The sequence below is a fragment of the Nerophis lumbriciformis genome, linkage group LG33 (assembly GCF_033978685.3).
Source record: "Nerophis lumbriciformis linkage group LG33, RoL_Nlum_v2.1, whole genome shotgun sequence".
Lineage (NCBI taxonomy): Eukaryota > Metazoa > Chordata > Actinopteri > Syngnathiformes > Syngnathidae > Nerophis > Nerophis lumbriciformis.
In genome coordinates, this window is record NC_084580.2 from 18,254,754 (window position 1) to 18,272,635 (window position 17,882).

Sequence of the window (17,882 nt, forward strand, 5' to 3'; positions counted from 1 at the left end):
TGGTGGTCATTAACATACTGGCAATGGTGGTCATTGACATACTGGCAATGGTGGTCATTGACATACTGGCAATGGTGGTCATCAGACTATGAATTATTCAACTATGTCCCTTTGTGGATACAATTTGAATTGATGTCCCTAATAAAGCCATATGCCTCCTTGACATCTTTACTTTTTACTCAGGCTTCATCTATCAAGTCAGTAAGTCATAGTTTTGTTGTAAGAAATTCTCATAGGATCTTAATGCAAATAAAAAACATCTATAAAGTTCCAAATATATGGATCCATACACCAGTCTGCCATAATCTTGTCTTTACCACAGCATTATTGGACAAGACATGTGCAGCATGGCATAGGAAGGGGCTAAGATGTCTACAGGATTTCAATATTGATGGAAATGTTGCTTCCTTTGGCCAATTACAAGAAAAGTATAGTTTATCTAACTCTAATTTTTTCAGATATATGCAACTTAGACATTTTGTAAGCGAGAACATCCCTCATTTGAAACCAAAGAGAAAGGACATGCTCTCTTGGAATTATTTTCGATTTCTCCAAACAAAAAAAATCTCCTCTCTAATTTTACTTTCTGTTTTAGTAAAGAGCTTGAGTTGGCACTATCTATTAAGAGAGCATGGGAAAAATAAATGTGTGATGGTCTCCCTAATGAGGTATGGACGACTGCACTTTCATACATTCATTAACAGGGCTCAACAAGGAGTTCCTTTCAAGTCTCCTTTAAGCTAGTTCGGTGACGATCGCAAACATTTTCATCTGCTCGAATCTCATGCCAAACAAAGTATCATCGGTATGTATCGTTGAGTAGTATGCTCATTTTTGATTTGAGTTGTATTTTTTTGTTGGCTGTGATGTAATTTGGGACGTTTTATGGCCAAAAGTCAGTCATGCTAATTTTCGTAATTCATACAGTGAAGTGAATGTTAGCATAGTAAGCTAGTTTGTTGTAGAGCACTTAAATTACATGTTTTGTGGCGTTTATGTATACAGCATAATGCATGTTTTATTGTAGTATGTTTGTGTGTGTAATTGGCTGTGTGTGCATGTCTGTAATGTAAGCATCCTTCTGCTTATATGTTTTCAGTTTTACCCTTTTTACGGTCAATAAACCTGTGGACAAGAAGACGTTTCAGAGTGTTTGATCTAGAAAAGGTGTTAGGGTAAAGCCAAGATATTCCTACATATCGAGGGCGGCACAGTAAAACGATGTCTTTAACGCAGAAGATAAGACAGCATGCACAAGAACAAATAATGGATTGCACAGAAAGCTCAATACGGACAAAATGTACCACTTCACGTGCTTCAACGAGGTCAAAAGTTTCCTCCATCGAGGCTGCAGCTGCCAGAGCATGCGCAAAAGCAGAGGCAGCCAAAGTACGTCTGTCTTTTGCACAAAAAGAAATGACACTCAAAGTGGAAAAAGCACAACTAGAAGGTGAGATGGACATGCTCTGACTGGAGCAGGACGCAGCAGCTGCACTCGCCAAAGCGGAGGTCTTGGAAGCCGCTGTGGAAGGAAGTGATCGAAGCAGCTCCTATTGTCACATCAAGCAGTTGTTTGAACATTCAGTTGACACATTAGAGCGCACAAAAGAATACATAGCCACTCAGGCCCAAGAGAAAAGTCAAATAAAAGTTGAATCACCACACAATCAGCCATCATCATGGAATGAAACACAACATTATAAACCACCAGATGTGAGCTCCATTCAACACTCACATCTCCAGACAGAGCACAATGAACACAGAGTTGGCTTTGTTTCTACCCTACAACAAAGGACGACACCTTCACGGCCAGAAGTCACATCAGTCACCAGTCCATCTTCAAACAACATACGAGACAATCACCAAGATTACAAGTCAAGCTACAGTTCTCCTTTGCATCCAAGGTCCAGCCGTACACCTTGTCAGCCTGTCTACGATCAAGGGAATGTGGCAGACTTTGCAAGATATCTACCTCACCGTGAGCTAGTCACAACGAGCCTGATAAAGTTCAGCGACCAGCCATGCAGTTACAGGGCATGGAAACAGTCCTTTGTGAACACAGTCAGAGGCCTCAACATAACGTCCAGTGAAGAAATGGATTTGTTGGTCACGTGGCTAGGCAAGGAGTCAGCTAAGCACGCAAAACGCATCAGGGCTGTCCATGTCAACTCCCCAGACAAAGGCCTAAAAAGGATATGGGACAGACTGGAAACCTGTTACAGCGCACCCAAAATGGTTGAGGATTCACTGTTTGAACGGATCCACAGCTTCCCTAAAATCATCAACAGAGACTATTCAAAGCTCCATGAGTTGAGGGATTTTCTCATTGAATTGGAGGCAGCCAAGGAAGATGGAGACCTGCCTGGCCTTGCATATTTGGACACAGCGCGTGGGATAAACCCATTAGTTCAAAAGTTACCATTCAACCTTCAAGAAAAGTGGCTCAACGTTGGCACAAACAATACATTACAACACAATGTAACATTTCCCCCCTTTTATGTTTTTGTTGACTTCATTGGAAAACAAGCTATAATTAGGAATGACCCAGGCTTCAAGTTTGCAGGTCAAATTGACACCTCAAAATCAGACAAAGTCCAATGGAAGCAGATCCAAAATAGAAAAGTCTCAGTTCATAAGATCGATTTCCAGTCTACTGCCCCTCCTATTAATGACAAGCAACACTTTGAAGATGATGATCCCGAGAAACAATGCCCTATTTATAAAAAGCCTCACATACTCCAGAAATGTCGGGCCTTCCGTACAATGCCGTTGCAACAACGCAAGAATTCCTGAAAGAGAATGGCATATGTTTTAAGTGTTGCACATCCACTCAACACATAGCAAAAAACTGTAAATGTATTACTAAGTGCACTGAGTGTGAGAGCGCAAAACACATTTCTGCACTTCATCCTGGACCTGCACCATGGATCCAGGTCCCAACCCCCCTGACACAGCTTGGCGGGGAGCAAGACTCAGAACCTTCAACTGAGGTCAGTGCTTGATGTACAGATGTATGTGGTGCGATCAAAGCTACAAATCCTGCTCAAAGATCTGCCTTGTTAAAATATATCCTAGCAGCCGTCCTGAGAAATCCCTGAAAGTTTATGCAATCATCGACGAGCAGAGTAACAAGTCCCTTGCTCGTTCAGAGTTCTTTGAGATCTTCAACATTCAAAATCCTTCATCTCCATACACACTCCGAACCTGCTCTGGAGTGACGGAAACCACTGGGAGAAGAGCTTCAGGCTATAAAATTGAATCCATGGATGGAAAAGTGCGCCTCTCTTTACCAAGCCTCCTGGAATGTGATGATCTACCTAACAACAGATCAGAAATCCCAACACCTAATGCTGCAGCCAACCATACTCACCTCAAATCAGTTGCTAACCTCATCCCAGAGCTGGATCCTAACGCGTCTATCATGCTTCTCCTTGGGAGAGACATCATCCCTGTCCACAAAGTGCGCAAACAGGTTGATGGGCCACGCGATGGTCCCTATGCTCAAAAACTTGACCTTGGATGGGTGATCGTTGGAAATGTAGGTTTGGTAGATGTTCACAAGCCGACCACAGTGAATAACTTCAACACCATTACGACTGAACAAAGGCGTACCACAGTCTTTAAACCTTGTCCTAACGTATTTCAAGTCAAGGAGAGACATGGCCAGTTTCAAAGCCCTGAAAACTCAAAGGTAACCTTCACAAAGAAATGTAAGCAAGATGACGTGGGCTCTACAGTGTTTCAGCAGACTAAAGATGACAACAAAGTTGGTCCATTCATTGATGACATCGCCTTCCTGCAAATCATGGAGAGGGGTTTGAAAAAGGACATAACCAACAGCTGGGTAGCTCCGCTGTCATTTAAGACTCCTAGCCCAAGCTTTCTGACAACAACAAAAACAAATCCTTTTTCCTCTCTTGAGACGCAACTTCGAAAGAAAACCAGTGATGAAAGAGCACTTTTTTAGCTTCATGGAAAATATCTTTCAAAATGAACATGCTGAAATAGCTCCCCCACTCACATCTAATGAAGAAAGATGGTATTTACCGGCCTTTGGTGTCTACCATCCGAAGAAACCTGGTAACATCCGTGTGGTGTTTGACTCCAGCGCCCAATACTATGGTGTATCACTAAATGACGTGCTGTTAACTGGACCCGACCTCAACAACACCCTTATAGGGGTACTCCTCAGGTTTTGCAAAGAAGCTGTAGCCATAACAGCAGACGTTCAGCAGATGTACCACTGTTTCTTAGTCAGAGAAGAGGACCGCAATTATCTCAGGTTTTTATGGTTCAGAAACAACAACTCATGTGAAGACATCATGGAATACAGAATGAGGGTCCATGTCTTTGGAAATGGTCCCTCTCCCGCAGTGGCCATCTACTGTTTAAGACTGAAAAATGCAGAGCCCGTTGTAAAGCAGTTGGTCAACCGCGACTTTTATGTAGATGATGGGCTAACGTCACTTCCCTATGTCGAAACTGTATTGAAGTTGCTCAAGAGGACGCAAGAGGTTCTGTCAGACTCAAACTTGAGGCTTCACAAAATCGCCTCAAATAAAGGAAAAGTTATGAATGCATTCCCATCTCAGGACCATGCCATCAACTTAAAGGACCTGGACTTCACTTCAGCACTTCAGATACCCTGCCCATGCAACATAGTCTGGGACTTAACTGGGATCTAACGTCAGACACATTTATCTTTCAAGTAGCTGATGAGCAAAAGCCTTTCACCCGCAGAGGTGTCTTGTCAACTGTCAACAGCATCTATGATCCCCTAGGATTTCTTGCCCCTGTCACCATACAAGGCAAGCTGATCCTGCGTGAGTTCATGCAGAACAACGGAGATTGGGATGCACCTCTTCCTCAAGAAATGGAAGAGACATGGTCAATATGGCGATGCTCATTGAAAGATCTCAGCAATCTCCAGATCCCAAGAGTTTATACACAGGCCTCTCCTACAGCGGTGTCAAAAAGAGAGATAGTCATCTTTTGTGACGCTTCCACAAAGGCAATTGCAGCAGTTGCACACTTAAAACTCACAGAGAAAAATGGAACCAACCACGTGGGATTTCTCATGGGAATGGCCAAGCTTACACCCTTGTCAGAACAAACTATCCCTAGACTTGAGCTTTGTTCTGCAGTATTAGCGGTTGAGCTTGCTGAGCTCCTCACCTCAGAGATGGACATGGAGGTTGACATCACTTTCTACAGCGACAGCAAGGTCGTTCTTGGTTATATCATCAATGCCAGACCTCTTGTACCAGTGTCCACCGACCCAGATGACCCCCAAATATTCTCACCAGCAACACTCCTCACACAAAAGGTCAGTCCCTCAACTGCTCCCGTAGGCGACTGGGTGAAAGATCTCCACCAGCAACAGTGGCGTCAAGTCCAGCATTTGGCTCAAACCTTTTGGGACAAATGGAAGAAGCAATACCTAGCCACACTTCAGCCACAAAGGAAGTGGCATTCACCCCACCCTAACCTCCTGCCTGGAAGTGTAGTGCTCCTCAAAGATGACCAACTGAAGAGAAACCATTGGCCTTTAGGACTAATTACACAAGTCTTCCCAAGCAAAGATGGCAGAGTTCGCAAAGTGGAGATAAAAGTCTCCAGAAAGGATGGGACCAAAGTGTTCCTGCGGCCAGTCACAGAGACAATCCTGCTTATGGCACCAGAGAAGCCAAAGTATCCTTTGGGACAGTTTGGTAGTGGCGGCTTAATCCGCCAGGCGGGGAGTGTTCTGTCTTGTTTGTTGAATTTATTAATAATATATGTAAAATCAGTGTTTAAGTTCACTTTGGAATTCAACAGTGAGGTGCACTTCCTCCTTTAGACAGCAGGAGGCAGCATAGCCTAGTTTACAGTAATGTCCATGTTAACAAGGAGTTCCTTTCAGGTCTACTTTAAGCTAGTTCGGTGACGATTGCAAACGTTTTCATCTGCTCGAATCTCATGCCAAACAAAGTATCATCGGTATGTATTGTTGAGTAGTATGCTAATATTTGATGGAGTTGTATTATTTGTTGGTTGTGATGTAATTTGGGACGTTTTATGGCCAAAAGTCAGTCATGCTAATTTTCGTAATTCATACAGTGAAGTGAATGTTAGCATAGTAAGCTAGTTTGTTGTAGAGCACTTAAATTACATATTTTGTGGCATTTATTTATCCATTTAAGTTCAATACACAGCACAATGTATGTTTTATTGTAGTATGCTTGTGTGTGTAGTTGGCTGTGTGTGCATGTCTGTAATGTAAGCATCCTTCTGCTTGTATGCTTTCAGTTTTACCCTTTTTACGGTCAATAAACCTGTGGACTAGAAGACGTTTTTCAGAGTGTTTGATCTAGAAAAGGTGTTAGGGTAAAGCCAATATATATATACATATATATATTTCTTGGCCATTCTTCAGAGAATATGAATGATAACACAAAAACCTTTCTTCCACTCATGCTTAATGGTTGTATGAAGCTATTTATTAGCAGACAACTTTGTTTACTGTTTTTAAATCACAATTACAAAAGAAAGTACCGTATTTTTCGGAGTATAAGTCGCACCGGCCGAAAATGTATAATAAAGAAGAAAAAAAAACATATAAGTTGCACTGGCAAACTACGAAAAAAACTGTGACTTATAGTCTGAAAAATACGGTACCCAAAAAAGATCAGTTATAATAATACATAATGTTGGATATAGAGAACATGCAAACACTTTATTTATTGAATCACACATATTGAAATTCAACGATTTGGTGCAATTTGCAAACAGATAAAATGGTGTACAAAGCAAACTATAACCTGCTAACCCAAGAATGTACAACAAGTATTCTCTACAAAAGAGGAGAAATATAACCTTAGACAAAAATCTAATTGAAAACATTTGTATGCACTTATAACACTTAAAACCTTTAGCATATCTATCTGTATGTGGAATTAAATGATGGAATGGATTAACAAAAGAAACCAATATGATCCAGTTTAAGAAACTGTTCAAAACGTACAAAGAAGAACAAATATGATGAACATCTTCAACCTTTTTTTTTTAGATAAGGATTATTTATGTATTTAATATTTGTTGACTTACTACGGTAGATTAATTATTTATTCACTGTTCTGTTACAGAGAACAAGGAAATGGGATACAATTGCTATGATATGAAAAGGGGTAGGATTAAGTAAGCTCTGCTTCTTCCTACTCCTTTTCAGACGTGCTGTCATGAAACAACTGGAAATATGTGATGCATTACATGTATCGTATGCATGTTCCACATAAACTGAACTGAAACTGAACGGCAATAACACGAGACAAAGTTCGCCCCTTTTAGGCTCATTACGTGACACGTACTTTTGTTTTTCATTCCAATTATGTTTTTTCAAGAGACGGTTGGCAACACTAAATTCACACTAAATAATTCAAACAGCTGGGAAAAAAAACTTATTTTATCTGTAAAAGTGTCTCACAATCTGCTGTATGTGCTTGTGTCTTTTTGACAGGAATACTTGAGACATTTGACACTTGTTTTGCATGACTGCAAGCTGAAAGTGTTATCATGTGTGTAATGACAAACCACCTCCAACAAAGAATGTATTTGAAAAGTTTTTACTGAATAAAACACCCAGAATGTACATGAAACATAGTACACATAAAACACTGAATATCAAGAGTATATGAACGGCCTACCTTATTTACTTCCCAAATGACATCCTCGGCATGTTTGGCAATCAAGCAAAAATATGACTATGCAAAAAGGAACGGAAAAACAACAAATATTTAAAACAAATATAAATATATTTCACAACGCTTTGTCATAAAAATCTTGTGTCACTGTCTCCCTCCGTCACACTAACTGGTAGGGTTGGCTACCCAATTCAGTACTTTTGTAGGTAATGACCAAATTCCTTCGGTACTATCAATTCACGTAAAATCCAACGGTGCCGTAGTTCGTACCTTTGTTGCATGTGACGTCATGTCCGGTTTCAGACTGGTCATGTCTGGTTTCAGACTAAACACGTAAACAATCACTCAAGCAGCACTCAGGCCGGACTCAGCCAAACTCCCTCTAAGTCACCTTGCCATTTTCAACACCAACAAAGTGTGCTTAATAAAAAATACGCTCAAACCTAAAGTAATGCTACACCCTTTCAAAATGCGCTAGCTTAATGCTAATTTACATAGTATTAGCCATAGACAGGCGACTATTAGCATGAGCGATTTAACATGGCGATTTCAACACCTTTGCTTTGGTAAAGGAAACGAAAACTAATAATACAGTTAGAATTTTACAGTTTTGTGCAATGACGACAATACTTACAGTATTGACACTTTGTAGGGCGCAACCTAACAAATTCATCTTCCTGAAAAAAAGCTACTTTCTAGTTTGACAACATAGCATAAATAGTTATACAGTGCTGCCATCTAATGGTCTTGGAAGTGCAACTGCATTGCAAATGAGACTAATGTAACCAGAAAATAAGATGTAACAACTGGACAGCAGTTCTCATAATCATCATTCTTAAATGTTACAACAAAAATTGATTATCAAACAATTAACATTAACATAAAAAAGTACCGAAAAATGGTGCTATTGTTCCAAAATATTTGTAAAAATAATGATGACATGTGACACAAGGTGATATTCACTGATAAGCAGCTGTCTTTTGGTTTGAAAAGGAAAGAAGACATCCTTGTCAATGTGATGACACGTGAGCCCCAAATGATGACATCACAACTACATGGACACAAAGATCAACATCAACATGATTCACTGGCAAAATATTGTTGAAAAAATGCAGCTTGAAGGTGTTTTCTCAGCCATAAACACCCAAAGAAGACATGATGGATGAGATGAGGAGCAATTAGTGCAGATGTGAAAGAAACGTCCAAGTGTGATGAGGTCCCTCAGCGATGGAGACATCTCTCTGTGTTCCAGTGCACAAAGCATCCTGGAGGAAGAAGATGACTCAGCACATTCCCAACAAAAGCAGGTGAATCCAAGTGCAGATGTTAGCATGTGGCAGAGTGAGAGCCAAGTTGAACATCATCTTCACACAAAGTCAGAAGAACATTTGGAGGTGCATGAAAAAGAAAAGTCCTCACTGTGTCTCACTCAGCCTTCAGCCTTCACGTCTCTCTGAGAGCTCGTTACCAGCGTCACCAGCTGTGGGAGCACAAAACGCACCGTGAGCTGGTTACGCTGCTCATGCAGAGCCAACACCTCACTCTGGTGAAGGAAGTCCATCCAGAAGGTGCATCTTCACTCATATCACATCTTTGCAGCTGTCAATTCAATCAGAAGCATCAAGAAGCAGAATTCTGCTCTTCTACTTCCTGACTAGTCTAAGACTAAGTCTCCAAACAGGTTAAGCTTGGCTTCAAGGCTCATGTGCAACCAGCCCTCCAGTGTCTTAGTCACCTAAGTGTCCCATTATTGATTGATTGATTGATTGAGACTTTTATTAGTAGGTTGCGGTAGTAGTAGATTCTGGAGAGAAATCTCGTTCGTTGGTTGACCTTTTTGATTACCTTGGTTGCCATTTTATCACAGGAAAGATCAGCCTCTAGAATGGAACCTAGGTAGGTGACCTCATCCTTCCTGGTGATAACAATGTCACCCACTTTTATAGTGAAGTCATTGACTTTCTTAAGGTTGATGTGGGACCCAAACAGGATGGATTCAGTTTTACCCAAGTGTATGGATAGCTTAGTGCCATGCCTCTGTTTCCTTTCACTTTGCCCATTTCATCTTCTTCTTTTTTACTGGCTTCTTGATCTTTATTCTTGAGTCTGTTCTGTGTGAGATGCTAAATAATTGTGTGAATGCTCCAAACATTCACTAATATGGTTTTCTACACCAAAATTCATCTATTTATTATTAAACTTCTTCTTCTTGTTAAGATTTTGGCGTGTTCTACCTTCCATATTTTACACCCGAATCAAACCGTTCCAACTTCAAACTGTTCAGCCTATTCGGGAATCGCGGGCTTTCCCTTGACAAATTCCAAAAATTCCCAGATTTCCCAGAATTCCCGGGACATTTTTCCCATTCCAAATGAATTGGCCATTTCAAACTTCCACCGTTTCCACATTTTTCTACCTATTTAAACCATTCCACCTTCAACACATTCCACCATCCTGGAAATTCAAATTTCCCTTTTTCCCAGTTCAAAAAAATTCCAGGATTTTCCACAATTCCTGGTTTTCCAAAGCCCCATTTCCACCCTTTTTTCCTGGCGACTACTCCTTTCACATTTTTCAACGCATTTCAACCATTCTACTGTCAAAACATTCCTCTTAATCAGGACAAAAAACTAATTCCAGGAATACCATTTCTCAATTCAACATGTTACTATTTCAACATTTCTCGACCGATTTGAAAAATTCCAACACCAACCATTTCAACTCATTCAAGATTTTTTACCATTTTCCAACAAATTGCCAAATACCATTTACTATTTTTCAATTGTTTGCCCAATTCAAACAATTCCAACACCAACAAATTCAGCTCATTCAGAATATTCATGCTCCTAATCATTTCCTAAAAAAATCCCAATTTTCAAGGAAGTTCCCATTGAAATGAATGGGACATTTTTCCAAGTTGCGCAATTCCCACATTTTTCAATCTATTCAAAGCATTTCAACATTAACACATTCCTCTCATCCTGGACATTCAAACTAACACTTTCCCAAGTTTCAAACCAAATTCCGGTTTTCCTGGGAATTCAAACTCTTCAACATTCAAACTTTCTTCTATTCTTACATTCATACTACATTCTGTCAGCATTTCAGTTCAACTTCAGCATTGGAGCATTCACACGCAATTCCTTCAGGAATTGCCTCATTTAGTTACATTTGTATCTCCTCCTCCTACTATTGTGGGGGATTGATAATCAGCATATATTCTGCACATACATGAAGACAGACACGCTTAATGGATTGCGCTCTCTATTTTGCTCATTTCAGAGACTCTGCACACAAATTAATTAGATCAGGTTTGCACATATTTTAATACACACAAACCTTTAGTAGATCAGGCCCTTCATGTTCGTTATCATGACGACTCATCAAAAGTTGGCTGTGATACTTTCTATTGCGTGCGCTTACACGAGTATCAAGCTACTCCTAATGGAGGGAAGCTTTTATTTTCCTGCTGAACTTGTGACACGTGTCTACATCACACCTTAAAACAGGAAGTTTGCAAGTTGACCCTTACAAAGATACCAACAATCCAGAATTTTGGTGGTAACAGAAACAGAAAGTCAATATTATATGGAATATACCTGACATAAAGGTGTATAACAAAGATGAATATGTAATAAATGATATTAATAACTTCAATCTTTGTGGGGGTAAACTTACAAAGTGTGTGAGTGATGCTTCACCACTGCTTTGTTTATTGTTATGGTTTCCAAGAAAGAGAAGATGTTTTACTTACCAGCTGGATCGTATTCGGCTGAAATGAAAGAGAAAGCAGGTGAAATTCACATCTCATGAATGAAGGCAGAGACTTTTTCGCGTCTTCCTGAAAGAGGAAACATTTGTGTCCCTCACCTTGTCTGCTTCAGCGACGCTTGATGATGAAGATGATGATGAAGATGCCGGCCGCCAGGAGGACCACCACAGCGAGGACCGCCAGCGTGGCAGTGACGCTCACGTTGCCTGTTGGTATGGTATGGTTTATTTGTTTGACAGCTGCTTCATAAGTCACATGAAGGAACATCAGGTGGTTACATTGACACTATTCAACATGTCCTAGATGTGTCTTTCTCACCTTCATGGCTTGCGTTGCTCAGGATGCTTCTTCTCTCCAGCTTGGTGACCAGGTCCTCCTTGACGCCAGACAGCTGGAACACACATTCGTACTTGCCCTCCACCTCGGCCGTCACCTCCACTTTCAGCTCCACCGACATCTGGAAGGTTCCGTCGTGGTTGGGGAGCAGCTCTCCGTGCTCCACGTCCTCGAAGATCTGCTCGCCGTCTTTCCTCCAAAACAAGTCGGCTAGGTCGGGGTAGAAACCTGTCGCCATGCAGGTGACCGGAGAGGATGGCGTCTTCTGGAGGAGAAACACCTCTGGAAGCTCTGCACAGGAAGTGACGTGTGAATGGAGGATGACGTGGAGAGAAGATGGAAGTAAAGATGGAGTGAAAGAGAGAGAATAAAGGTAAAGATGGAGAGAAAAGGAGACAATTAAGGTAAAGATAGAGATAAATGGACAAAATGGAGGTAAAGATAGAAAAAAAGGAGAAAATGTAGTTAAAGAGAGAGAGAAAAGGAGAGAATGAAGGTAAAGATGGGAGAAAAGAAGGCAAAGATGCAGAAAAAAGGAGAAAATTGAGGTAAAGATTGAGGGAAAAGGAGAGAGTGAAGGTAAAGATGGAGAGAAAAAGAGAGATTGGAGGTAAAGATGGAGAGAAAGGAGGTAAAGATGGAGAGACAAGGAGAGAATGCACATAAAGAGAAATGGAGAGAATGAGGTAAAGGTGGAGAGAAAATGTGAGATTAAAAGGTAAAGATGGTGATAAAAGGAGAGAATGGAGGTAAAGATGGAGAGAAGAGAAAATGAAGGGAAAGATTAGAGAAAAGAAGGCAAAGATGCAGAAAAAAGGAGAACATTTGAGGTAAAGATGGAGAGAAAAGGAGAGAATGAAGGTAAAGATGGAGAGAATGAAGGTAAAGATGGAGATAAACGGACAAATGGAGGTAAAGATGGATAAAAAAGGAGAAAATGTCGGTAAAGAAAGAGAAAAGGCGAGAATGAAGTAACGATGGAGTATATGAAGGTAAAGATGGAAAGAAAAGGTGAGAATAAAAGATAAAGATTGTGATAAAAGGAGAGAATTGAGGTAAAGATGGAGAGAAAAGGAAAACATGAAGGGAAAGATGAGAGAAAAGGAAAGGATGCAGAAAAAAGGAGAAAATTGAGGTAAAGATGGAGAGAAAAGGAGAGAATGAAGGTCAGGATGGAGAGAAAAGGAGAGAATGGAGGTAAATATGGAGAGAAAAGTAGAAAATGAAGGGAAAGATTAGCGAAAAGAAGGCAAAGATGCAGAAAAAATGAGAACATTTGAGGTAAAGATGGAGAGAAAAGGAGAGAATGAAGGTAAAGATGGAGAGAAAAGGAGAGAATAAAAGGTCAAGTTGGAGAGAAATGGAGACAATCAAGGTAAAGATGGCGATAAACGGACAAAATGGAGGTAAAGATGGAGAAAAAAGGAGAAAATGTAGGTAAAAAAAGAGAAAAGGCGAGAATGAAGTAACGATGGAGTAAATGAAGGTAAAGATGGAAAGAAAAGGTGAGAATAAAAGATAAAGATTGTGATAAAAGGAGAAAATGGAGGTAAAGATGGAGAGAAAAGGAAAAAATGAAGGGAAATATGAGAGAAAAGAAGGAAAAGATGCAGAAAAAAGGAGAAAATTGAGGAAAAGATGGAGCGAAAAGGAGAGAATGAAGATAAAGATGGAGAGAAAAAGAGAGATTGGAGAGAAAAGTAGAAAATGAAGGGAAAGATTAGCGAAAAGAAGGCAAAGATGCAGAAAAAATGAGAACATTTGAGGTAAAGATGGAGAGAAAAGGAGAGAATGAAGGTAAAGATGGAGAGAAAAGGAGAGAATAAAAGATCAAGTTGGAGAGAAATGGAGACAATCAAGGTAAAGATGGCGATAAACGGACAAAATGGAGGTAAAGATGGAGAAAAAAGGAGAAAATGTAGGTAAAGAAAGAGAAAAGGCGAGAATGAAGTAACGATGGAGTAAATGAAGGTAAAGATGGAAAGAAAAGGTGAGAATAAAAGATAAAGATTGTGATAAAAGGAGAGAATGGAGATACAGATGGAGAGAAAAGGAAAAAATGAAGGGAAAGATGAGAGAAAAGAAGGAAAAGATGCAGAAAAAAGGAGAAAATTGAGGAAAAGATGGAGCGAAAAGGAGAGAATGAAGATAAAGATGGAGAGAAAAAGAGAGAATGGAGGTAAAGATAGAGAGAAAGAAGGTAAAGATGGAGAGAGAAGGAGAGAATGAATATAAAGAGAAATGGAGCGAATGGAGGTAAATATGGAGAGAAAATGTGAGATTAAAATGTAAAGATGGTGATAAAAGGAGAGAATGGAGGTGAAGATGGAGAGAAAAGGAAAAAATGAAGGGAAAGATGAGAGAAAAGAAGGAAAAGATGCAGAAAAAAGGAGTAAATTGAGGTAAAGATGGAGAGAAAAGGAGAGAATGAAGGTCAAGATGGAGAGAAAAGGAGACAATGGAGGTCAAGATGAAGAGAAAATGAGAGAATGGAGGTCAAGATGGAGAGAAAAGGAGAGAATGAAGGTGAAGATGGAGAGAAAAGGAGAGAATGTAGGTAAAGAAAGAGAAAAGGCGAGAATGAAGTAACAATGGAGTAAATGAAGGTAAATATGGAAAGAAAAGGTGAGAATAAAAGATAAACATTGTGATAAAAGGAGAGAATGGAGAGAAAAAGAACAAATGAAGGGAAAGATGAGAGAAAAGAAGGAAAAGATGCAAAAAAAAGGAGAAATTTGAGGTAAAGATGGAGAGAAAAGGAGAGAATGAAGGTAAAGATGAAAAGAAAAGGAGAGAATGAAGGTCAAGATGGAGAGAAAAGGAGAGAATGAAGGTAAATATGAAAAGAAAAGGAGAGAATGGAGGTAAAGATGGAGAGAAAAGGAGGTGAAAAAAAAAAGAGTATAAAGAGACAGAGTGTAATGTCAGTAATGTTCCTATAGGGGGAGTGCTAACATGTTCAAAGGTGAAAGTACAAGGTGTGCTTCTACCTGTTCTCATTAGGACCTTCTTCCCATACTCCACATACTTCTTCAAGTAAGAAGGACAACGCTCAGTGAAATAATACTTCTTGTCGTCTAGTAGAAATATGTCTTGGTCCCACTTGAGTTTGGAGGGGAAAGCTTGTTGTTTTGCTGCAGTAAATGTCCATGTCTTCATGTCCAACGATATGAAATCTTCTCCATCATAACTGATCTGCTTCCAACCTTTAACCTCATCAGTCTCATCATTCCATTCACATCCTGACATCACCTGGTAAGTGTGAACACCTGAGAGACACAAAGTGTTGTAAAGCAGAGTGAAACTAACACACAACATGTCTTTGTTGTAGGTTATTATGGGATGGACAGAGACAAGGTATATCAGTGCAGTAATGTGTGTTTTTAATACAGTATAAACATATCAAATATATTAGAATAGTAGAAAGTTCAACATAAACAAACCTCCAGTTTGGTTGAAACGCTTCTTAAGTGTTTCAATGTTGTCTTTGAAGACATGTTCTCTAACAACATTGTACTCTGTTTCTCTCTGCCAGTAGTTTGGATCCTCTGCTGTGATTTTGTTCATCCAGTCCTGTTTGGATTCTGCTTTCCTGATGTTGCTGTCATAGTAACTAATCTCAACTTCATCAACATAACCAACCTCCACATACTCTGGGAAGTTTGGAACTTGAGAGGATGCAGTGGTGAAATACATGAGTGAATGAATCACTGAAAGACAAAAGGCAGAAAAACAACATTTGATTCTTTAGTTTCATGTTGAACAATTCCTATTTGAAATGATGCTGTCTTCATTTCAACTTCAAACACTGCTGCTTCTCACAGTAAACAATCACTTCCTGTTCTAAGAGACAATAACAGCGTTTGTCTTTGACTTCATATTTATACCTCACTTTAAGACCACACACATGAATAACTTGACTTATTTCCTTCTACAACCGTAAGTGTCAAATAAATATATGACATTATTGCTAGCAGAGAAGTAAAAGTAGTTTTTCTAGGTGAGGGGAAGTTCAAACTAGTGATGTCACTGCCAAAGCATGGAAATATAGCAGCGCCTTATGGAATGTTTACAATGGAATACAACAACAATATTAGAATACTCTTCATTTAAATATTAGGACTATTCCCAGTAAAAAAAAGCATTTAAGAAACATGTAAAGTCACTTTTTAGACTTAAGAGTTCATATTTCATGTTATCAGTTTGAGAACTTTTTTCTTTTTCTCTTTCCTTTCTTTTATGAAATGAGCATGTAGGAATGAGGTGTATAAAGTTGTAAAGAAAGTGGACTTACCAGGCGTCACGCTGTGTGTTTGTACAACTAGGAGAAAGAAGAAAAGCAAGTTCATCATTAAATGTCACAAGTGCCGAAGTCAATAAAAAAAGTTTCTAGTTTTAATCCTCAGAGAAAAGCAAGGCGACGACAACTTGCTTGACGAGTAAACATGAAATGGACGCCAAGGCGGAAACGAGATTGTATAAAATCACGTGACTTGAAAGAACTTTCTGGAGGAGGAGACAAATATTTGACAGCAACGCAGCTAACACATGAATATTAACAAAATAAAAGTCATATCATCATTACAAGAATAAAAGTGAATCTAGCGAGGGTGACGTCATGTTTTTTGAAGCAGCTTTATTATAATACACACACACACTTCATAGGAACAATACACAACAACAAGATGAACCTTTTACATAAGTCATATTGTAGCGTCTAAGCCAGGCATGTCCAAAGGGCGGCCCGAGGGCCATTTGTGGCCCCCAGCTAATTTGTTAACGGCCCCCGGCACATTCTGAAAATACTACAATAAAAATGTCAAACATGAAAAAGTGTAATAAAAGAGTAAACAGGTGAAATGTAACAAGAAAAAGTGGCAATGTTGACACTAATAACACAAAGCTGCCATGTGGACTGTTATTGACCTATTGAAGGCTCCAATTACTTCACTGGAACAATTCCACTTTGAAATATTTTGGGGGGAAAATATTGCATATGTTGTGCGAAACATAGTTTTCTTTCACAAAAAGGGCATCAAACAAACAAACAAACAACAATTGAAAGAATTATAAAATCTTATAATCAACAGATCTACAGACTTAAGCATTAAAAGTAAAAACAAAAATAGAAATTTGGCTTATTTTCAACACTTATTCTTTTTATTTTTTTTATTGTTATGAATTATTGACCTATTTAAGGTTCCAATTACTTCACATCAAATATTCCACTTTGAAATATTTTGGGGGGAAATGTTGCATAGTTTGTGTGTTTGCCATATAAATAAGGGTTTTGACATAAAGGGCATAAACATAAAAACAACATTTAAAAAAACGTTATAACGACAGACAGACCTGAAGTTGACATCGAGATTCAAGCGTTAAATGAAAAAATAATTTAAGACTTATTTCTAACGTTTTTTATGACTGAGACCCTTCCGGGTACCCGGGACCAAACTTGAGGAAAGCCATAAAAGTTAAAAAAAAACAACCTATATATTGTATTGGTTTTAAAAAAGGAAAAATATAAAAATGGCCCCCGCATGCTTTGATTTTTCAGTCTGTGGCCCTGAGTGGAAAAAGTTTGGACACCCCTGGTCTAAGCGTTTAAAACACTCTTTTAAAAGGACAAAAAAATATTTTATTTGTAACTGTTTGTATGTGTGTAATAATTGAAGAATTGAACATACATATACAATGCACACACATATCAAGGCACTTTCAATATTCAATATTTTATAGCAAGTTAAACAATTACATAGGAATATAAAATAAATCAAAATAAATACAATGCTCGTACCAACCAGACCTTGAAAAATAAGACACAATACAAATGAGATTAAAATAAAACATATATTAGTAAATATAATAAATTAAAATTGGGCTTATTAAAAACAACTTAAATTTCTCCAATAAATATTAAAATTTAAGGCTGTTTCTACTTCTTACCATTTTCCAATATGTAATTAATATTTTAATGTAGGAGATTGGGTTTCACTTTAAGAAAGCGACTTTTGTGTATGAAAAATGTAGCTCGCACGAGCCGGGTTGCATATGACGTCATACCGTTTGTTCTTCTTCGTGGCTTAATTGACACG

At 39.0% G+C, this 17,882-nt stretch overlaps 1 protein-coding gene across 1 annotated transcript; it reads right to left on the bottom strand.

Annotated features, from left to right (window-relative positions):
• Positions 1-11,559: 11,559 nt before the first annotated feature.
• Positions 11,560-16,305, bottom strand: LOC140677487 (major histocompatibility complex class I-related gene protein-like). The gene is made up of 5 exons (XM_072912124.1): positions 16,082-16,305; positions 15,231-15,497; positions 14,778-15,056; positions 11,770-12,078; positions 11,560-11,657 (listed from the first exon to the last, which is right to left on the bottom strand). The coding sequence occupies exons 1-5, from the start codon at positions 16,137-16,139 to the stop codon at positions 11,560-11,562; spliced, it is 1,011 nt and encodes a 336-aa protein (XP_072768225.1). The 5' UTR covers positions 16,140-16,305.
• Between the last annotated feature and the right edge of the window lie 1,577 nt (positions 16,306-17,882).